Source organism: Nyctereutes procyonoides, unplaced genomic scaffold (assembly GCF_905146905.1).
Source record: "Nyctereutes procyonoides isolate TBG_1078 unplaced genomic scaffold, NYPRO_anot_genome, whole genome shotgun sequence".
NCBI lineage: Eukaryota > Metazoa > Chordata > Mammalia > Carnivora > Canidae > Nyctereutes > Nyctereutes procyonoides.
Genome location: NW_026575041.1, coordinates 5876931 through 5900166, shown reverse-complemented (window position 1 = coordinate 5900166; position 23236 = coordinate 5876931). Strand labels below are relative to the sequence as shown.

General features: G+C 39.1%; 1 protein-coding gene and 1 pseudogene across 4 annotated transcripts in view; one reads left to right on the top strand and one right to left on the bottom strand.

Moving 5' to 3' along the window:
* Positions 1-23236, top strand: part of PAK1 (p21 (RAC1) activated kinase 1) — a 141877-nt gene that overhangs the window by 73359 nt on the left and 45282 nt on the right. For all 4 annotated transcript variants that reach the window (XM_055320768.1, XM_055320766.1, XM_055320767.1 and 1 more), the window contains exons 2-4: positions 563-773; positions 19633-19733; positions 20262-20409. In XM_055320768.1, coding sequence (XP_055176743.1) covers positions 584-773; positions 19633-19733; positions 20262-20409 — 439 coding nt within the window. In that variant the 5' untranslated portion in view covers positions 563-583. The remainder of the gene's footprint in view (positions 1-562; positions 774-19632; positions 19734-20261; positions 20410-23236) is intronic.
* LOC129506564 (GAS2-like protein 1) lies at positions 9775-11553 on the bottom strand (annotated as a pseudogene).

Below are 23236 nucleotides of genomic sequence, written 5' to 3'. Positions count from 1 at the left end.
TGTGAAAGATGCCATGAATAATATGTAAATGAATGGCTGTGTTCCAATAAAACTATTAAAACTGTCAGCTTTACTGACTCTTGATATAGTGATACAGTCCATTCTAGAGAAGGAAAATGATTTTCCTAAGGCTACAAAATTAGAGGTTGGCAAAGGGTCACCATGTGGAATGCTGTTAAGCAGTTTTATTTAATGAATGAATAAATGGAACCCAAGTGGTTAAGGAATTTCTCTAAAGCTAGTCAGTGGCAGTGGGATTCAAACTTATTTAGCTAAGCCAAATTTCTCCCATTAAAATTACGTCATGGTGGTTTTCTGTGCTCTCCAGTGCCTTAGGTAGAGAATAACAAGACCCTTATGAATTTTCAGCAGTGCTTGACACAATGTAGGTATTAAATCTTTGAGTATTGTTGACTGAATAAGACAGCAGTAGTTACAGTGTGCAGTGGAAGGGTTTGGGCTGGGCCTTTGAGGATGAGTTGTATAACTTAGATTCTTTAAAATTTTTCACGTGTATCCTTTTGCACAAAAATAATAAGATTTATGTTCTCTCTGATTCCAGTATCTGCTGGTGGTGGTGACAATGTCAAATAACGGCCTAGACATTCAAGACAAACCCCCAGCCCCTCCGATGAGAAATACCAGCACTATGATTGGAGCTGGCAGCAAAGATGCCGGAACCCTAAACCACGGTTCCAAACCTCTGCCTCCAAACCCAGAGGAGAAGAAAAAGAAGGACCGATTTTACCGATCCATCCTACCTGGAGATAAAAGTACAGTATTTCATTTCTTTCTCACCATTTGTATACTTAAAAGATTTTTTGTAGCTTAGATGAAAGATCTATCCTTTCCTTGACTTAATTTTCCTTTAATACCTTTATCTTCCTTAAATACTTCCCTTTCTTTCCTAAGGTCAAGTCAAATAGGAAATAGACTTATTTTTAGGAACAATTTCTGAGCAAAATTCTAAGAAAATAATTATGATGTTGCCAAAGTTTGGACAGTCTGAAGCCATATATTTACTTTATAAAATATAAAGCTTTTATGAACTCACAAAATATAAGAAATACTGAAATGTCTTTATTTGGAAATTTTTTTCTTCCAAACTAGTTTCATTTTTGGAATGTCTTCTTTCTGGATTCTTGATTGCCTCCTCTTTATTAATACGTCCTCATCTCACATCTAGATTTGGAGATGAAGTATCAGTAAGAAGGGCAGGTAATCACTGGGAAAAGGAAGCAGGACTAAGCATGAATTTACTAAGAATAGGTTGTTCTGGGCGGGCTCATTTTCTTTTTTATTGATAAAACTTCTAGGAGGATAATCAGTATTTTAACAGTGTATCTGATCAAGTAGCTGAAAGCTTATGGACATGATAGTGAAATAGAGGTTTGGGTGTCTACATTGATGACTTTTATTTGACTTCCTAAATATATTTATATTTATATTTAATTTATATATTTATATTTATATATTTATATTTATTCATGAGAGATACAGAGAAAGAGAGAGAGAGAGAGAGAGAGAGAGAGGCAGAGACACAGGCAGAGGGAGAAGCAGGCTCCATGCAGGGAGCCCAACGTGGGACTCCATCCTGGGTCTCCAGGATCACATCCTGGGCCGAAGACGGTGCTAAACCACTGAGCCACCCAGGCTGCCCAACTTCTTAAATATTTAAGTGGTTCTTGATATGAGGTGAAATTCTCAGTCATGGTTGCAGGGCCTTTTCTTGTGCTGTGTTGATGAAGTTGGTTTTCTGTTTATAAATAGTTACCATGAGCTTCTGATTTAGATGGATCTGGTTCAATCCTGGATTCATCACTCACCAGCTCTCTGACCTTAGGTATACCAGTTAACTCCCTTGACTTTTAGTTTTCTGTCTCTAGGAAAGATTGGGGTTTTCATTTCTCTAAAATTGGGATAATATTTCACAAGGTTGTTGTATGAAAATTAAATGCAAATTTCCTAATTAAATACCTTCCACACAGAAGGTACTTGCATATTAGTACACTTTATTTCTTTATTGAAGCTGGGAGGAATAGCTAGTAGACTATATGATAAAATCAGAATTGGGATTTTGAAATAGTAGGCCAAATATAATAAGCACAATGGTGAATTGCAGAAACTATCTTATATTACAGAAAAATATGACTGCATAGTTATGGATCAGTAGAAGATGGTAGATGATAGTATCATGAACCAAATAAGGAACACAGGAAGAGAATAAGTCAGGAGGGTTGGTAGTTGGAAAACAGGAAAGATGGTGACTTTAAACACATTGTATTTGAGGTGAAAAGATAATTTTAGACACTGCATTTGAGAGGTCTTCACATAGAGATGTCTAATAGGCAGTGATATTACATATAGGAAATGATTGTTGAATAACTGAAATGAGAATATTGAGAATTTTGATTATTTTGGGCTTGTATCTTTGTGTGCTTACCATCTCCCCTATTCCACCTTCAGTGTAAGCTCTTTTGGGGTCTAGTCAGAAGAGATATGGGTAAGTTGCCTAGTTTTCATTTTTGGCTGATTTTTTTTTTTTTCGGTAATTCATTTATATAGTAGCTGCCAACTTTCTAGATGCAGGGGCTATGATTAGGTGGTGTTATCCTGCCCTAGAATCTTCTCCCACATGTAAAGCTACTTTGTTTATCCCTAAGTTTAGGTGTGTGCTTATTTTTAACATTGTGCTTTATCAACCATAATTGTTGATCTCTATATGTAGGTCTTTGCCCAAGTTTCTACATGTAGTAAAGAGGTCTTTTAAAATTAAGAGGTTGAAAAAAAATAAAATTAAAAAGTTGGAATTGTTCTTGCAACTAACTAGGAAGGTAGTAAGATTCCTGCTTTGTAGACACCATCAAAATGAAAAACTTTGTGCTTCAAAGGACACCATCAAGAAAGTAAAAAGATAACCTACAGAATGGGAGAAAATTTTCTTAAATCCTGTATCTGTTAAGGAACTTGTATCGTAAATATATAAATAGCTCTTACAACTCAATAATAAAAAGACAACTCAATTAAAAAATGGGTAAAAGATTCAAATAGACATTCTCCAAAGAAGATATACAGATGGCTAATAAGCATATGAAAAGATGCTCAAAATCATTAGTTGTCAGGGAACTGCAAATCAAAAGCATAGTGAGATGTCACTTCATACCCAGTAGGATGGCTGTAATAAAAAGATAGTAACAAATGTTGACAAGAATGTGGAGATTGCTGGGGGGATTGTAAAATGATATAACCACTTAGAAAAGCCTGACAGTTTCTTGAAAAATTAAACACAGAGCTACCTTATGACCTAGAAATGGAAACATGTCCACAGTAGTTGCACAGGAATGTTTATAGCAGCATAATTTGTAATAGCCAAAAAGTAGAAATTATCCAAATATCCATCAGTTGGTGAATGGATAAATAAAATGTGGCATATCAATATAAAGAAATATTATTTGGTAGTAAAAAGAAATGATGTTCTGATCCATGCTACAACAAGAGTGAACCTTGAAAACATTGTGTTAGTGAAAGAAACCAGTCACAAAGGACCACATATTTTATATGATTCCATTTATATGAAGTATCCAGGCAAATCCATAGGCAAAAAGCAGATGAATGGTTACCCAGGGCTGTGGGGGAGGTGGATAGGATTAGGAAATGTGGAGTTTCTTTTGGGGGTGATGAAAATGTTCTAAAATTGGTTGTGGGGATGGTTGCCCAGCTCTGTGAATATACAAAAAAAAAAAAAATCACTGAATTGTGCACTACATGGATGAATTGTATGTGTATTATATCTCAGTGAAACTTTTTATGTATTTATAACTAAAAAAATTTTTTTTTAAGATTTTATTTATTTATTCACGAGAAACGCACACAGAGAGGCAGAGACATAGGCAGAGGGAGAAGCAGATTCCTGCGGGGAGCCTGATGTGGGACCTGATTCCAGGACCCTGGGCTCACACCCAGAGCCAAAAGGCAGACAGTCAACCACTGAGCTACCCAGTAAAACTCTTTTTTTTAAAAAAAAAAAAAAAAGAAGAAGAATATTCCTGTCTAAAACAGCAGATGGAAGCATAACCCGTAGACATCCTTGAGAACTAAAGGAATGATCTTATGTACTGAATGGGAAGGTGGGGTTCTGAATATCTGAGTTGTAGTCTTAAGTTCTATCATAAATTGGCTGTCCTATTTGGGTCAGTTAATTCTCTGTAGACTAAAGTGCCTTCAAAAAACTAGAGTCAAACCAGTAGACTCTAAGGTCTCTTATAGTTTTGAAATCCTGTATTAATAATACAAATGAGATTATGAAGATGAAGTCAGATTGGGTTGTATATGTAGGTGAAAGAAACTAGGCCATTGTAAAGTACTTTAGCAATAAAGCTGTAAACCCAGACATTTTTCTTGGACACTCTCACTGAGTGATCCTAGGCCAGATCTGTTCTGAAAATAAATCACATAGCTCAAGATCAAAGCAGTTTCTCTGTGAATTCAAAGCATAGATGTTAGAAAGCATAGAGTTTTAAGAAGTTCTTGTGAAATAATCTACTACCCTCTCTTTCATCCCTTATAGTTTTTCTACGCATGCCCTGAGCATGTGGGTGTCACCTTTTTGCTTTAAGATGTCTGTAATTAATGTATACATCAAAATGAAATAAGTGAAGTTTTTTTACCCCTTTTGTTTGGAGCCTTTGTTCAGCTTAATTTTATGCTTTGTTGATACTATCTTTCAACCAATAAGCATTCATTGACCTTTGCTTTGTGCCTCACTTAGTCCTAGCACGATACAAAGCAGTGTTGGCAGTTTTTTGAAGTGCTATGCCCATACTAAAAGTATTTAGCCCAGAAATGGTCTAGATCTGGACTTAGAGACCCAAGATTGAGTCCCATCTCTGACGTTTATTCTGTGATCTTTTCCTCTTACCAATTTGTTTTAACCTCAGTATACTCCTCTGTAAAGTGGGAAGAATTGTAATTCCTGTCACTTCTATCATTAGTAGACTTTTGCCATTTGACATAGTGGATATAAAACCATTTTCTAAACTGTAAAACACTATAAATATGAGGGTTTTTTGTTTTGTTTTATTTTTTAACTCACTTCTTGTTTTAATCTGATGCCCACAAGTCATTTTCAGTTCAGGAGGCTGAGGTTTAGAGAAAATTAAATTGCTTGAGATCGCACAACTGGAAAGTGGCAGGGATGAGTGTGGAACGAAGTCTTCCTAAAGTATCTGTCACAGTATAACCTACTGTCTCTGTTAGTTGTTCTCAACACAGATTACACATCTGACTCACTCATGTTGCTCTTAAAAAATAACAGATGCCTAGGTCCTACCCAGACTTTTGGAGCCAAAATTACCAAGGGAGCACTTTTAGGTCTCTAAAGAGATTTGGGAAACGAGAAAAAAGAGTCTTTGTGGCCTGCAGTAGTGGTTGAGATTTGAGCTGGCAATGGCTAGAATGTCTGTGGGCATTACCTAATGCTGACCTCCAGCACAGCTTCAGTGTGTGCCTGAGGGAGTGCATAAATAATTGGAAGAAGCTGTAGTTGAAGGCTTGTAATAAATATGTGGTGCTGGGTTACAGAATTCTATGTGGGAAAGCCTGGTACCTGTGGTTAGGATCTGGAGCCTTTGGTTTATTCTAATAAGTCCTGCAGCATTTAGTTTGGAATCTTCTTCTGGCTGAATTTTCACAACCAAAGTGGAATTCTCCAGGCTTGGGAAGAGTTTAGCAAAGTTAATTTTAAAACTGGACTACGTCAGTGTTTTTTCTCTCCCAAGTTTGGAGTGTTTTACTGCCTTGAGCTCAGATTAGCTCAGCTGAACCAATGAGAAGTGCTTCTTAAAAATAAATCTTTTAAAAAAATAAGTAAGCCAACGATTTGTGCTGAACCTGGATGGCTGTACTGCACCATAGGATTTGGCAATGTCAGCCTCATTTCCCATGCTATCAGAAAGCCAGATGGACTAGGCTGAAGATAGGGTTAAAGTTAGGATGGGTGAGGTTGTAGGCTTCTTTTTCCACTTTGTTTCTTCAAGCTTGTGATCCCTAGTTACATGACATCAGAATGATTCTTTCTTCTCAGCCACAGTTTCTCTGTCTTAGTAGTTAGGAAATTTTACTCTGAAACTTTCTTATGTTAATGATAACTCATGTTTGTAAAGCTCTTTAGCTTATAAAACATGTACATTTTCCTTACTTTAGTTGATCTTCAAATTAATAACAATAATAAAGAATACTAGTAGTAATAACAAATAGTAATTATATAATAATAACCATAAAATAGTAACAACAATAACCCAGTTACTATTTATTGAATGCCTATTAACTACCACACAGAATATTAGGAACTTTGATGTTTGTGAAATATACCAGCCTTTCAGGTAGATACATATTTCACTTAGTAGACTGTAAACTGAGGTTCACAGTGATTAAGTAACTTTCTCAAGGTCATCGCTGAGTTGGGACTGAAGCTCTGATTCCACTATACAATACTAGTACTTAGGCTTAACCAATCAACAATTTGCCCAAGGTTACCTGCTGCATAGTTGTAGTGCACAGAGTCTGAATTTGAATCATTGTCTCTTGACTTCTGGTCTGTGTCCTTTCATTCTTCTAAGTCCTCAGACACCATATAGTGTTTGAGGGCTCCCATCCAAGACATAGACTGATACATTTAATGGAACTGATATGGTTATTTCTTTTAACCTACTTTAAAACAAATTTGCATTTAATGACATCTATCAGTCACTGGCATATTCACATAGTTTGCAATATGGGGAAGGCACAATACATACAAAAGAAGCCATGTTGGAGTTCAAGCCCTTGAAGTTATCACCATTGCCCATCCCTGACTTTGTAACCTTTGGTAAGTTGCTTTACCTTTCTTGGCTTCAGTTCTCTTATCTGTAGTACAGGCACACAAAAATATTTATCTCATAGAATTGCTGAAAGGATTATAAGACTAAAGATGTAAAAAATGTTATGCAAACTGCAGCCTTGTTAAGAATTGGTAGTGATTTTGGTGGCTATTATTGCTTGCAGTCATGGTTTTCTTTTGAAATTTATTTTTTTTTCTTTTGAAATTTATGATTAACATTTAAGAGCTGTTAAAAGATTTACAAAATAGCCCTTGACAGGGTTCCTCCAAGATAGAATTAAAGAATGGTTCTGGGGTAGACGACCTTTCTCTTCCTACATATTAGGTTGTATTTCCTATTGGTTTAGATAGGGCTAATGGGAAGACCAGATTAAGTTATTTTGTGCACTGAGACTAAGCAGACCCAAGAACAGGTTTCCCAAGAAGTTCCCAAGAGTTCTCTGTAATACCTGTCAGAAGGAGAATTCTAAGCTCTGGATATGGGCCTGGATTTCTAGAACAAATATATTTGAAACTGAGGCCAAAAAGGTAAGCCTCTTAAAATTACAAATCTCTTAGATACTCTTCATTTCATTCTTACTCTAATCCTCTCCCTTTTCCCTTTTTTCCCCTTTTCTTTCTTTTCCTCTGTTCTCTGATTCACTTACATAATTGTTGTCGACATGGTTGGAAGCATTGATGTACAGATGATATTAGGAGTTGGGCTTGGCAGCGAACTATGTGTTCAAGATTTTCTAAGGAAGTAATTTATAAAATATTCTGTTTGGTGTTTGGTTCCTATTGCAGTGCTCTCATGTATTTGTTGTGTGGCCTTGGACAACTCTCTGAATTTTTCTGGGCTTTCTCATTTTTAAAATGAAAAAATTGGACTAAATACTCTGTAGGATCATATGTGGCTCATGAACCAGAGTTCTTGTAGGTTCCTCCACTGTACTTTTACACCTTTATATAGAAAAATGCACATTGCAGAAGTGTACAGTTCAGTGATACATTGACTGCACCTATGTGGCCACTAACATGACGAAAAGAAAGGATATAGCCAGCCTCCTAGAAGTTCCCTGCGTTTTCCATTCCAGGCACTAGCAGCTCTCTCCTTATATGAGTTTGTCTTTCTTTTTAACTTGCTGTATGTAGAATACTACAGCACATATTTTCTTTGCCTTCATTTGATTAACATCATTTATAAGATTTATCTGTTTTTACATATAGCTTAGTTCATTTTCATTGCTATGTGATATTCTCTTATAGAATTATTTTATTGATGAACATAAGGTTGGTTTCAGCGGTAGACTATTACAAGTAGTGTTCTCTGACCATTCTTGTGCAAGTCTTTATACATTTGTTTACACGTTTCTGTTGGGTATATATACATAGTGAAATTGCTGGATCATGCAGGTACTTGTGTTAAACTTTGATGGATAATACCAAAAATTCAAAGTTCAGGGCAGCCTGGATGGCTCAGCGGTTTAGCGCCACCTTCCGCCCAGGGCGTGATCCTGGAGACCCAGGATCAAGTCCCACATCAGGCTCCCTGCATGTAGCCTGCTTCTCCCTCTGCTTGTGTTTCTGCCTCTCTCTCTCTCTGTGTCTCTCATGAATAAATACAATCTTAAAAAAAAAAAAAAGAAACAAAATTCAGGCATATAGCTGTTCAGTTCATATTTCCACCAGCAGTGCATAAGAGTTGTGCTTGCATCACTTTTTGTCACTGCTTAGGATTGTCAGTCTTTAACGAGGTTGAGCAGCTTTTCATATTAATTGGCCATTTGGGTATACTTTTTGTGAAGCGCCTGGTCAAGTCTTTTGTCCATATAAGAATTTTTTTTATTGATTTGTAGATATCTAGATATAAGCCTTTTGCCAGTTATATATATTACAAATATCTTCATTTATGCACTTAGTGGTATCTTTGATATATGCATGACATGATGTCATTAATAGAATTCAATAGAGTTAATTTATTATTTCCTTTCCAGTGCTTTCTGTTCTGTTTTGGAGTCTGTACCAGTTCTAAGTTATGAAGATTTTTTTCCCTATTTGAATTTTTTCTGTTTGTATACACAATCTTATTATACGTAAATTGTGATAGTTTTGTTTCTTCCTTTCTAATCCTTCTCCCTATGCTGCTGCTGCTTCTTTCCTAGTTTCATTGGCTAATACCTTCAGGATTACAACAAATAGATGTAATATCCTTATCTTATTTGTAATCTCAGAGGAAAAACTGTCAACATTTTACCATTAAGTATGATGTTGGTTCTAGTGTTTTTGGTAATTAGCTTTTATTAGATTAAGTCAATTCCCTGGTAATCCTAGTTTGCTAAGAGGTTTTAATCACAATTGAATATAAAATTGTTTTTTAAATATTTTATTTATTTATTAATGAGAGACACAGAGAGAGAGGAGCAGAGACTTAGGCAGAGGGAGAAGCAGGCTCCATGCAGGAACCCCAGTGTGGGACTCCATCCTGGGACTCCAGGGTCACGCCCTGAGCCAAAGGCAGATGCTCAACTGCTGAGCCACCCAGACGTCCCAACTGGATATAAGATTTTAGCAAATGCTTTTTCTAGTTTCCTTTTGGCTAGAAAAATATGTTACTGTCAGGCTCTGCAGGGCCACAAAACCTCAGAGGGTCCTCATTGGCCTCCTCTAAGGCATTCAATAATATTAGTAATTAAACAGGAACGCTCATCACCCAACCGGAATGTACAGAGGTCCCATTGTGCCATGTGGTTCCAAGGGGTCTGGTCCCATGAGGTCTGGTACATGAGAGGCAGAGGTGGGGGCACTCCCTGATGCAGAGGTGTTAAGACCACAAAGGAAAAAGAAAAGAAGGAATGGAGGCCTGAGGGCAGCTGGGCTGGTTCACCACATCCAGGAATCCCACTCTGCCCTTGGGCTCACTGAGTGCAGAGCAAGCCAGGATCCAGGCTCCGTGGATTCAGTGAGGGCCCAGTGGCATGGGGATAGGGGCTGCCTTCATTGGAAGAGCTGGACAGGGCTAGGCTTTGGGGCCTGGGCAGCCCATTGGCCATCCAGCCACAGTCCCCAGGTTGCCCACACTTGCCACCCAGGACACTGAAGAATGAAGAGGAGGAGCTGGAGGAATAGTACACTGAGTCAGGAGCTGGGTCAGAAGCTGATCCAGTAGGGGTCCTGCCAACAGTGCCTCAAGGGCTTGGGCATTGGCCAGGAACTCCTCTTCCAAGCATTGGAACAATTGCTGCTCCTGCTTCAGGTCAAGCTGCGGGGTGGTATAGAAGATACTAGTTGGTGTGGTTCCCAACTCTGGACAGGCTGGAGATGTGGAGAGGCCAGGGGGCTGCAGGGCTGTTAGCCCAGGGAGTCTGGGGGCTGCTTCTGCCTGAGCCCCCACTGACCCTGACCCAGGGCACCCACAAGTGCTGCCGGTCTTGGTCGTTGTGCACCAGCAGCACGGCTGCTCCTCACAGCTCTGGCTCCTGGCCCAGCCTGGCCCAGTAGGGCTAAGGGCCAACATTTGGGCTCCCCTGCCTCCTGGGGCTCCATGGGACCGCCCCTGATCCAGATGGTCTCAGGACTGGCTGTATGGGGCTGAGGGCCGTCCTGGGGATGCCGGATGCCTGTGGTCAGCCGCCGGCCAGGCTGCTCCCTAGTTCACTGCTGACACCACTGGGGCTGCTCTGGGCTGAGGAGGCTAAGGAGGTGCTGTTCTCAGAGGAGCGGCAGGAATGAGGATGGGGGTGCAGCTGGTCCCAGGCCCTTAGGGAGGTCTCTTATCCTGCCTTTGAGCTGTGTCACCTCTGGTGGGGAGTTCCACCGCTCACCCCCAGGGGCTGGTCTGCCAGTGCAAGGGCTGAGGGTGGGCGACACCTTCTGTGGGAAGAAGGTACAAGCCCTGGGTGGGGGTGGGTGGTGGGCCAAGAAAGAGCAGCAAGGGTCATGCTTACCCAGAAGTGCTCCGGAGTATCCCAGTCGCCACCCACGTATACCCTCACATGGCTCCTCATCACCCGCACAAAGGTGAGGAGATTGGAGTCTCCCACGGGGTATTTCCCCTCTGAGACTTTGATCATGGGATACTGGTCTGGGCAGGTGCAGTAGCCCAAGATCTCTCTCACCAGCTTGTCAAGGTTGCACAGGTTGCTGGTGTCATGCAGGGCCATGGGCGGGAAACCCTGCTGCAATGGCAGTTTTGGGTGGTATCCTCCTTACCCATGGGTGCATTGTAGCTCCCACTTAATCTCTTGTTCAAATTGTACAAGGTGCAAAGGGCGAGCAAGCGGAAGCAGACACCATGCCGTGCTGCCTCCACCAGTCACAGCACCACTTTTCTCGTTTTTTCATAGCATCAGGTTGTCAGTCTCAAACACGAGCACTTCAGGCACACCCAGCTCTGTTTGGTACCAGCTGATGAAAATGGCCATGAAAGAGCTGGCAATACACTGTGTATGTGGAAGGCCACACCGTGGGCTGGGCGGGCAGGGACCAAAGCACAGGTGGCCTCAGTGACAGCATTGCATGTTGACACAAGGTGGTGCCTGTGGTCAGCTGCATCAGGAAGACATCACCACCAGTGGGCAGACCCACGCCGGTAGAGCCACTCAGCTAAGTCCTCTTTCTTGGCTTCCACATAGGCCTCACTTGAGCAGCACACTCTTGGCTGCTGAGCTGATGATGTTCACCGCTGGGTCTACCATACCTGGGACAGCCAAGTCACTGGCTCATCCTGTAGCCTTGGAGAGCATGTGAGGCTGAGTGGGACCAGACTGCCATAGGGAGACACTGCCTGAGCCACAGCAATCTGGTCCCCGGCTGAGGCCTCCTCATCTGCCCACCTGCCATCAGCAAATTTTTTTTCTGCATCGAGTTATATACAGCCTTCTTTATTTTAATATAATAAGTTACATTTAATTTGTTTTAAAAAATTGAGATCTAATTCACATGCACTTCACCATGTCAAAGTATACGGTTCAGTGGTTTTTAGTACAGTCAAAAGATTGTACAACCATCACAATGCTCTAATTCCAGTACATGATCACCGCTCTAAAAAGAAACTCTGTACTTCACTATATTTCCTTCTTCCCCAAGCCCCTGGCAACCACTGATCTACTTTCTATCTATGGATTTGACTTTTGTGGACATTTAATATAAATGAAATCATATAATATGTAGCCTTTTGTGACTAGCTTCTTTCATTCAGCATAATGCTTTTAAGGTTCATCCATGTTGTAGCAGTGGATCAAGACTTCATTTCTTTTTACAGCTGAATAGCATTTTGTTGTATTGATGTACATTTTGTTTATCTGCTCATCAGTTGAGGGACATTTGGGTTTCTGATTTTTGACTGTTTTGAATAATATTGATATGATGCTATGAACATTCACTTACAAGTTTTTGTGTGGACATAGGTTTTCATCAGATTCCTTTAGACTCATACTTGCTAGTCACCATAAAAAAATTTGCTAGCAGCAGTTGTCCCAGGCAGCCTGATGTTTGTGGCCTTGGGATATGGGCCTAACAGTATCCTGAATTTGCCTTATTTTCTCCATTGTATCTCCTCTTAGTCCCAAGCTTGGAGTACATTTCTAATAAGGGTTTGTTAAATTTGATTGACTTACGAGAAGGTGGAACGCTGGGACAAAGCACTGTTTTCTGGGCCTTTGTTTAGTCTGTTTAAGTCCGTTTGCCCTCTGGAATGCCCTTCTCCACCTCTGCCTGACCAACTCTTGTTTATCTTTCATGAGTTCTTTTGGGTATTATCTTTTCCAGAAAGGTGATTTTTTTTTTTTTTTACCTACCTTTATCTGTACCTGAATATGGATCAGTGACCTATGTTACAGATTGAAGACTTGAACTCAGAAAGAAGAAAGTGACTTTTTTAGTATCATAAAGTGAATTAATGGCAAAGACAATATTGGATTTATCTTCCTCTGACTTCTGGTCCAGGACAGATTTCTTTTAATTTTCTAACTTCAGTCTTCTCTGCTGTGAAATGGGGATAATCCATACTGTCTGGTTCTTAGAGTTGTTGTAAGGAGCCAGTGAGGCAGTGAATGTGAAAAGGCTTTGTGAAGGGCTATATAAGTGAGGGAGGTGATTGCTACTTCCAGGAAGGGGTTTATGGAGTGCCATGTGGCTCTGTGACTGCATTACTCCTCCAGTTCTGTCCTGCTTTCCTGCCTCAGGCACCCTGTTTCCGGCTAGTGGTCCCCAGCCAGTGAATTCTCAGCCTAAATGGCACAGAACTTAGGATAAATCCTGCCAGCTAGAGTTTTTTTTTTAACCTCTGTACTTCCCTCCTCTCTCACTTCACTCAAGCCCTTCCTTTTTTTTATAGTCCAATTCTGGTCTATGTTAAGCAGTTATTTCTGTCAGTAGTTGCTTCCAATCAAATCAGTCAGTAGGGATCAGAAGTTATGACAAAAGATAAAAGTCTTGATGGGGTGAACTGAGTCTTACCTTCATGTGCTTTGTGATGCAGATGGAGTCAATTTACTTTTGAGGGTCTCTTTCTTCAGGGCGGTAGAATAACAGTCTTTAAAGTTAATTCCTAATATTTTGGGGGCGTTCTTGAATAACCAATTCTGTGTTGGGTCTTCAATGGAAGATTCAGAAGTGTAATGATCATAATTACAAGCCATGATTATGGTCCTCAAGAAGCTTACATTTTAAGTAGAGAGGTAAGTCTTTAAAATAGCAAGGAATCCTACAAGACAGGAAATGACTAAATGCATGGTGGTGTGGCAGACTCAGTGTCTTGGGAATTAACAAAGGGAGGAAAGGTCTGGAAAAGTGAGGCTTGGGCCAGTCTTCAAAAGATGACTGAGAGTTTAACAGGGAGATTGGATTAGAGCATCCCAGAGCAAGGAGAAGGAAAAGTGAGCAAAAAACTTAGAGGTGGGAATATGGGAGATACATGCAAAGGTTAAGGGGCAAAGAGTAACCTGTGGAAGCCACTTTCAGCATGACCCTGTATGTTCATGTTCATTAAATAATTTCATTTCCTTGATGCTCTTTTCTCTGGACTACCCATCCTCTGAGCCACTCTTTTTATGTGTCTCCATTACTGGAGTTTCTTTTGTATTGACATTCCATGGCTATGACAGCATATTATATTGTAATAACATAAATTAGAAATAATATATACAAAGTTTTAAAGTATAAAAAATCTAAATAAAGTTTAAAGCAAAAATCTAAATAAAACATAATAACATAATTGCTCTTCCCTACAATCTTTTAAGTAACTAGATCAGAGGAAATTTAGGAATAGTAAGTAATTCCAAAGTCCTGCACCGTGTTCCATGCATTCTAGCTATGAGTAAGACAGATGGACTTCTGTCATAAATGACTGCTTAATTTGGGCCCTGGTAAACTCTTGGCCTTCCTTTTCTAAAAGCAGCTGCTTCTGGAAGGGAAATTGCCAAGTGCGTAAATAACTTAAACCCTAGCAGTTGGCATGTAGGCAAATAGTTCTCATAAGACACTAAGGAAAGAAACTTTGGAATCAGACCTGGGTTCAAATCTCACTTCTTACTGTGTGAGCTTAAGCAAATTATTTAATGGTTTTAGGGTTTTTGTTTGTTTGTATTTTTAGTTTCCTCATCTGTAAAATGGTAGCAGTAATAATCTATCTCATAGGATTTTAAGAATTAAGGAAAATAATGTGTGTTATGGTATCTTACACATGATAAGTTCTTATTTAATGTTATTTCCTTTCATTATTTTACCAAAGTATGTTTTCTTGACTTAACCTGAAAGTCTTTATGGAAGGTAAAACAGAATGTAATGGGCTTCCACTTTGAAGCCATACCTTTTGAATTTCAGTCATTTCTATAACTGTAGGCAAATCTGTGCTTCAGTTTCCTAATCTACAAGTAAAAATTGCCTCTCAGGATGGTGGTGATTATATGAGTTGATATGAATGGAATATCTATTAAAAACTGTGGGTGCCATGTCAATAAGTAGCTACAGAGCCTTGAGAGTCTTCATCTTTCTGTTTTCATAGACTCATGGACTATAGGACCTGGAAGGGTCCTTAAAACTAGTCTGTTGTCCATTGTTCAAATGAGAAAACTGAGAACCTGGACTGTATGGTATAAGAGGGGCAAAACTGGCCTGGACTGTAGACCTTGTTCCTTCTTCCTCCTCTCCCACCCTCCATCCCCCATTTTGCTGCCTTTCATCAGGATTATCCTTGGTCTGTGGAGGCATTAGGACTTCAGATTTTTCTTTTGACCAGTGTATTGAGCTCCCACAGGGTAGGGTTTTCATACAGGACTGAGTAACAGTGGTGGCTAACCCAGGTGGCTGGGTAACAAAGATTGTGAAAGTTAGGTTAGACCTCATAAAAATGAAACATTTATTCTTGTCCTGGAGGGAATTTAACCTGTCTTTAACAGATTCCTTAGGCCCTTGCCAGATTGAGTTAGGTATTTGGCCTTTCTTCACTCACTGTCTGAGCATCTGTTTTATGCCAGGTATGTGCTAGCTGTAGGGGATCCATGATGAGTTAGACATGGCCCCTGTACTTGGGACTCAGTCTGGTTGGAAGATAAACCCTTAAAATAGGCAATTACTAAAATGGTGCTGTGAGAACAGAGGAGAGGTGAAGGACTACCCAACCTGGAGATCAGGGAGAGCTTCAGAGAAGAGATAACCTTTAAACGATACCTGAAAAGGGTAAATAAAAGGCTGAGGCAGCAAGGGAAAGGAAAAGACAAGGCAGGATTCATAAGCAAAGGGTGTAGCTTGAGAAAATGTGAAGAGGTATAAAAGAGCCCATATTATGTTTGGTGAGATAACTGGTTCAGTGTAGTTGGTATAGAGTATATGAAATGTTAGTAGCAGGAGGTTAAGAAGAGGGTACAAGTTTGTAGAGCACAGCTTCTGAAAATTTAAAAGAAAGTAGCAGTTTTAGGTTCACAGCAAAATTGAGTGGAAGGTACATTGGTACCAACTGCCCCCACGTGTGTACAACCTTTCCCACTATTAACATCTTGTACCAGGGTGGGTACATGTGTTACAACTGATGAACCTACATCAATACATCATATTCATTTTATGTCTGTATTTTACATTAGGGTTCATTCTTGGTGTTTGTATACTCAGTGGGTTTGGACAAATGTATGAGTATATATATCCACAATTATAGTCATACAGAGTAGTTTCACTGCCCTAAAATTCCTCTGTGCTCTGCTCATCCCTCTCTCCTTCCCTCCTAACCTCTGACAACCACGGATCCCTATTTACATAATTTTGCCTTTTTTAGAATATCATATAGTTGGAATCATATTGGATTAAGTCTTTTCAGATTGGTTTCTTTTCCTAGTAATATGTATTTAAGATTCTTCATTATCTTCTCATGGCTTAATAGCTCATTTCTCTTTAGTGCTAAATAATATTCCATTTCCTGGAGGTACCACAGTTTATTTATCCATTCACTTACTGAAAGAAAGATATGTTGGTTGCTTCTGAGTTTTGGCAATTATGAATAAAGCTGCTATAAATATTTGTGTGCAGTTTTTTATGTGAACATGTTTTTAGGTCATTTGGGTAAATACCAAAGAGTATAATTGCTGGATTGTATGGTAAGAGTGTGTTTAGTTTTTTAAGAAACTGCCAACCTGTTTTCCAAAGTGACTATCATTTTGCATTCCACCAGGAAGGAATAAACATTCTTGTTCCGTATTCTTGTCTGCATTTGAATTTTGGCCATTCAAATAGGTATATTTTGGTATTTCATTGTCATTTTAATTTGCAATTCCCTAATGACAAATGCTGTTGCACATCTTTTTTCATCTATTTATCTTCTTTGGTGAATTATCTTTTCAGGTCTTTGCCTGTTTTATTAATCAGATTATTTTATTGTTAAGTTTTAAGAGTTCTCCGTATATTTTGGATAGCAGTCCTTTATCAGATATATCTTTTGTGGGCAGCCCCGGTGGCGCAGCAGTTTGGCGCCGCCTGCAGCCCGGGGTGTGATCCTGGAGACCCTGGATCGGGTCCCACATCGGGCTCCCTGCATGGAGCCTGCTTCTCCCTCTGCCTGTGTCTCTGCCTCTCTCTGTCTCTGGGTCTCTATGAATAAATAAATAAATAAAATCTTTAAAAAAAAAAGATATATCTTTTGCAAATATTTTCTTTTTACTTGTGGTTTGTCTTCCCATTCTCTTAATTCTTAAACTTTTATATATATGCATGTGAATCATTTGGGATCTTATTAAAATTCAGATTCTGATTCAGTGGGTCTGAGTTGGAGCTTGAGATCCTACATTTCCAATGATCTCCCAAGTTGTGCTGATGCTGCTTTAAATAGCAAGGTTATAGATCACCCTAGCTGCTGTCTTCATTGGAGAGGATCAGAATGCAGGTGACAAGTTACTATTAGAATCATCCAGGCCATAGACAAACAATGTCCTGAAATAGGGTGGTGGCAATGAAAATGGAGAAGTGGATAAATTTGATCACTGTATAGAAGGGGAAATCATTAGTAACCTAGAGACTCCATGGAAGACAGATGAGGAGAAAGAGGAGTGATCACATACATAGTCATGAACAGCAGTAGTTCATAAGAGGCAGAGCAACACAGTAGGAAGGCCTTGATTAGGGCTGGGAGTCTGAAAACCTCAGTTCTGGTTGCAGATCTGCTTCTAACTTGCTCTGTGACCTTGTGCAGGTTACTTAACTTCTTGGAACTTCTGTTTCTTCTTCTCTCAAATAGGCATCATAACCACTGCTCTGCTCCTCACACGGTTGTTTTGAGGCTCTAATGAAGTAATGTATGTGAGAGTGTTTTGTAAGCACTAGAACATGATACGAATGAAGGTGATTATTGTAATTATTATGAAATACAAGTCTGTTATAAAGTACTATAAGGTATACTGATACTTCTTTTGACCTGTAGGAATATTCAGTCTGGTAGTAAGGCTCAGACAAGTCAACCTGGAAAGGCAGCACAAGTGGATCATATATATGCAATTCAGCTCTTCTTGAACATTGGGGCCTTAACTATGAATTTGGGGGTCTATTTTAGTCCACAGCATATATTTTTTAAAAATTTGTTTTTATTGGAGTATAGTTGACACATATTACATTAGTTTCAGGTGTACAACATAGTGATTCAGCAAGTTTATACATTATGCTATGTTCACCACAAGTGTAGCTGCCCTCTGTCACCATATGGAACTATTACAATATCATAGATTGTATTCCTTATGCTTCTTCCCTAGAATTGATGGAGGAAGAGCCTTTGCTGGAGAAATAAGGAGGGTTTCTACAGATGTTTAAAATCTGGGCTGTGTAGGTTCCTATCTAAGAAGAAAGATTATCTGGCTGAGCCTTGGAAGGTATTCAAGCCTGTTTCAGTGGGATTGCATTTGCAAATGCCTGCTAAGGTGTAACCTGATACCAAAACCTTGAAACTCCTTTTAATTGGAAGAGGGTTATATTTACCAGACCTTTTATAACTAAGTACCACAAACTAGGCTGCTTAAACAACAGAAATTATTGTTTCAGTTCTGGAGGCTAGAATTCCAAGATCAAGTTGTCTGTAGGGTTGTTTCCTTCTGAGGGCTGTTAAGAAAAATCTGTTTCATGCCTCTCCCTTAGCTTCTGGTGGTTTGCTGGCAATCTTTGGTGTTTCTAAACTTGAAAAAGCATTACTCTGACATTGTTCTTCATCTTCATATGGTATTCTTGTGTGTTTCTGTCTCCAAATTTCTTATTTTTGTAAGGCTATCAGTCTTAACTGGATTAGGGATCCACCCTGCTCCAGTATGACCTAACATAATTTAAATCTGCAATGACCCTATTTTCAAATAAGGTCACATTCTGAACTACTTGGAGTTAGGACATATGAATTTGGGGAACATAATTGAACCCCCAACAAGGGTACTTTTATGGTACAGTTACTTAAATGTTGCAGCTTTTTCTGCTAGGTCAGCAGGATCTCAGTGAATATCTATTTTATGTAAGACCCAATGGGAGAGGGATGACTACAAGTATTTGGTCTTAATGATCCTTTAAGCTCCTAGCCTGAGAAGGCAGTAGAGTTTAGTGGTTTTGAGCTCAGGCTCTGGCCAGACTGCCTGAGTTTGTGTCTGGATACTGCCAATTACTAACCACGTGATCTTGAGCAAGTAACCTAATCTCCGTACTTCAGTTTCTTTACCTGCAAAATAAGGAGGGTAGTTACCTGATAGGGTTGCCAGGAGGCTAAAGTGAATTCATACATATAAAGAACTAGAAACATTGTCTGGTAAACATCTGATAAAATATTAGTAGTTTTTATTGGTAAAATAGCATCTAGATCTAAAATTCTCTAAATTTAGAGAACATTAAAACCAGTCCATAATCAAATGTCAAACCAGTAGGATGCAGGCCGCAGGAGCTCATACAATATAGGCTGTCAAAGTTGGAAGCATCTTTAGAGGCCATTTACCTGAGCCTTCTCTTTTAATAGATGGGGAAAACCAGAGTTCAGAAAAAGGAAATGACTTGCCCTGGAGTCAAATGGCTCGTTAGTGGTAGAGCCAGGACATTAAAATCTGAGAAATATTCTTTCTTTCCCTCCCTTACTTTAGTTCAACAAAAAAATTGAGTTCTTTAATCATGCTTTGAGCACCTGTTTCGATCTAAGTCTGGCATTTGGTTCTGTCAATACTTATGTGAAATAGACAGCCTTTAGCCTTTAAAGGAGCCCACAGCTCAACAAAGAGTTAAATAAGCCAAGAAATATAATAATGTTTTTCATTTTCTTTTCTCTCTTTCTCTTGAAGCAAATAAAAAGAAGGAGAAGGAACGGCCAGAGATTTCTCTTCCTTCAGATTTTGAGCACACAATTCATGTTGGTTTTGATGCTGTCACAGGGGAGTTTACAGTAAGTCCTGGGTCACACAAAGGCCTTTGGTCTTTGAGAGTTCTGACTATGCTAGATTCATTAAAAAAAAAATTTTTTTTTAGATTCATTTTTTTTTTTCCTTAGTATTCCTGACTCCGGTCTTTGCCTGAGACCCTCGTTACTATCTTCTTATATTCATGAGAGAGACATATTCTTTACCTCCAAAATTGTACCAGAGAAGCCTTTGGGTCTCCATGCCTTAACTAGACCTCTGTTAAATGACTCTTTGGCAGTTGGGTTTGTGCTGGACACCGATAACATAAAAACGAATCATACATAGATCCTGTTCTAAAGGAGGAATAGGCTACTGAAAGAGCAAACACCTCAAGAAATGACTAATACAATGAGGTAGGAAGTATTAAAAAAAAAAAAGCTTGTATAGAGCTCTGATGGTATAGAGAGAAAGAATGACTAAACCTGTCTTTAACTGCCAGCAGGTTATGAGAGTTTCCTTCAGGATCTCCTCTGACTATTCCTTCCTGATAACATTGTATGTCTCTCTTATAGGGGATGCCAGAGCAGTGGGCTCGCTTGCTTCAGACATCAAATATCACAAAGTCAGAGCAGAAGAAAAACCCACAGGCTGTTCTGGATGTATTGGAATTTTATAACTCAAAGAAGACTTCTAACAGCCAGAAGTACATGAGCTTTACAGGTATGGGGATTGAATCCAGAGCAGTCTAGGGGGGAAAAAAAGGGTTTTCACCTGGGTAAAAAAGCTCCACATGCCTGTTAGTATGGGGTAAGGGAAGGAAGTATTAGAAAGAGTGGGGATAATACTTTAACTAAAATAAAATTCTGGATTTGAGAGCCCAAATGATGGATTTTTGCATCAAACTTGAGAGTCTTTACTCTGAAATTGCACATTTTTTTTTTAAAGATTTTGTTTATTTATTCATGAGAGACACACAGAGAGAGAGAGAGAGAGAGGCAGAGACACAGGCAGAGGAAGAAGCAGGCTCCATGCAGGGAGCCTGATGTGGGACTCGATCCCGGGTCTCCATCTCCAGGATCATACCCTGGGCCAAAGGGAGGCGCTAAACCGCTGAGCCACCAGGGATCCCCAGAAATTGCACATTTTTAAAAAGTAACATGACACATACATATTGAGTCTCAAAATGGGAATGATAATTCCTGTCTCAAGAGGTTGTAGTGAAGAATAAATGAGCTCATCGATATGAAGGTTCTTTACAGTTTGTAAAACAGCACCATGGAAATTTAACTATCATTATCATTATTAATTTTAATATCATTAAGTTGTTTAATAACACATTTATTGTGTATCTTTTAGGTAGGCAGGCCCAATTTCTTCCTCAATGAATTAATTTTTATCAATCAAATGTAAAACAGGCCACTAATAATAAATGTACTTTAGATATACCTTGTCTGTAATGGACTGTTTTTTCAGAGTGTTTTTAATGACAGAATTGGGATTAGAATCCAGGTCCTCTAATTCTAAGACCAACATCTTTTGAGTTTACTTGCCTCTAGTAACTATTTGGAGCACCTCCTTCCATAGCAGAGAGATTTTTCTCTTCTAAGATCTGTAATCATAAGGCCTACATTTCTAGAAACTTGCCTTTTATAGTGGCATCTTTGAATATTAGAGCAACATGTATCCTCAGTATATACTACTTCCAATTCCCCCTTGTTTATAGACATTAAAGCAAAAAAGGCCTTTTCTATATGCCTAAATTGGTGGCACATCTGGTCTCTTAACTCCAAGTCTGGTGCTATTTCCAATATTCATGTTGTCTCTTTCAAAGAGCAGTATTGTTAGAGAAGGTGAGAACCATGATGAACTAGCTAATTTTGAAGGATGCTTTTCCCAGCAAGTATCTGGCGTGTATCAAAAGGCACAGATGGTGAGGATGACAAACTGCAGCTTTTCCCATGCTGCCATGGTGGTACCCAGGAGAGGGTCATGCATGTTCCCAGCAGTATTTCCTTCCTCACGTCTGGCCCTGCTGGCTCTGTCTCACTTCTCTCATTGAGGGACTCAGCATTCCAAGGAGGAATTGGGGTTGGGGAGTGCTGGGTGGGAGAGTTTTCTAGTTAGGAGATTAGAGTTTGTGTTTGAAGGCATTTGTTATGAATGACAGATTAGAAGCTGGCTTTGAAAGCCTCAAAGTGAAGTCTTTGGAAGAATCTCTATGTTTATATCTACGTGTGTGTAGATGTGTACTAGTACCAAATATGTATTTGGAAGCATAGCTTTGTTGGAATCAAAGTCCACTTAAGTATTCATGAATTAACATGTGTATAGATATACATTCAGATAAATATGTTTGTGATCACCTGTGCATGCATATATGAATAACACGGTATATGTATAGATATGTATTCATACATATTCTGTGTGTATAAATTTGTACACACGTGTATATGTGTGTGTGCTCACACTCAAGGGCAGAATTTTTAGTTTTTTTAGAAGTTGAAGACCAGGGCCAATTCTAGGCAAAATTGTATTTTTGACACAGTTTATTTTTAATGCCATCTCTCTCCTTTTCCTACTTCCCTTTTCATACTGTTGGTTCTGAGAACACTATCTCAGTTTGTATGCTTGCACATAAATTATCTAATTGATCCTCCTGATGGCTTTGGGGGTAGGTATGACAAGGACTATAATTCCCATTTCACAGACTCGGAGAAATTAATTGGGTTCAGAGAAACTGAGTGACTTACTCAGGGTGAATCAACTAAGTGATGGAATTATGTTTAAAGTGTATCCTGAATTAATTTCTCCAGGGTACAGCTGGCTATTCAGGGCTTTTTAAAGAATATATTGTCACAGCTTGTGGGTTCCTGATTTGTCGTAGGATCAAAGATGCTGTACCTGACACTTTCTTATATGATGGAATTGGGATCTTGGACATTCTCTGGACTTGGTTCTTGGTGAGGAATATGTTGGATTTGGTAGAATATTTCTCCTTAATTCCATTGGTGTTGAACTGGCTAAGTCAGTTTCTTCTTAGGCCTACAGGAATTAAAAAATAAAACCAAATACACTATTTGGCATTTAAACTTACTTTCTTGCTAAGATCTCCATTGAGTATGTTTCATATTTTATTAAATCTAAGATATCATTAATTGTAAGCTGCACCATTATTTTATATACCAGTAAAGAAAAAAGTTGCCATGATTAAGCCATGAAACACTTTTGATTGTAGGATACATCTCTCTTTCAGAGATGTTAATGTGAAAAAATTTACATTTCAGAATCAATGAAATGTGATAATTGCCTCATTGAGGAAGCTTGAATCTGTTCTTAGAAACAAGACCCTGCCTTAAGTTAGACTTGACATGATTAATGTTTCTCTTTTCCTAAGCCTTAATTTTTCTTTCCCTGTAGGGAATAGACATCGATGTAGAAGGATCCTTTCTAAAAGCTGAAGCCACAAGATGGTCATGATTTGTCATAGATAGCTCAGGACATGAATTCTTTCCCTTTCTCTTAGATTGCAGGAAATTTCCTTGACCAT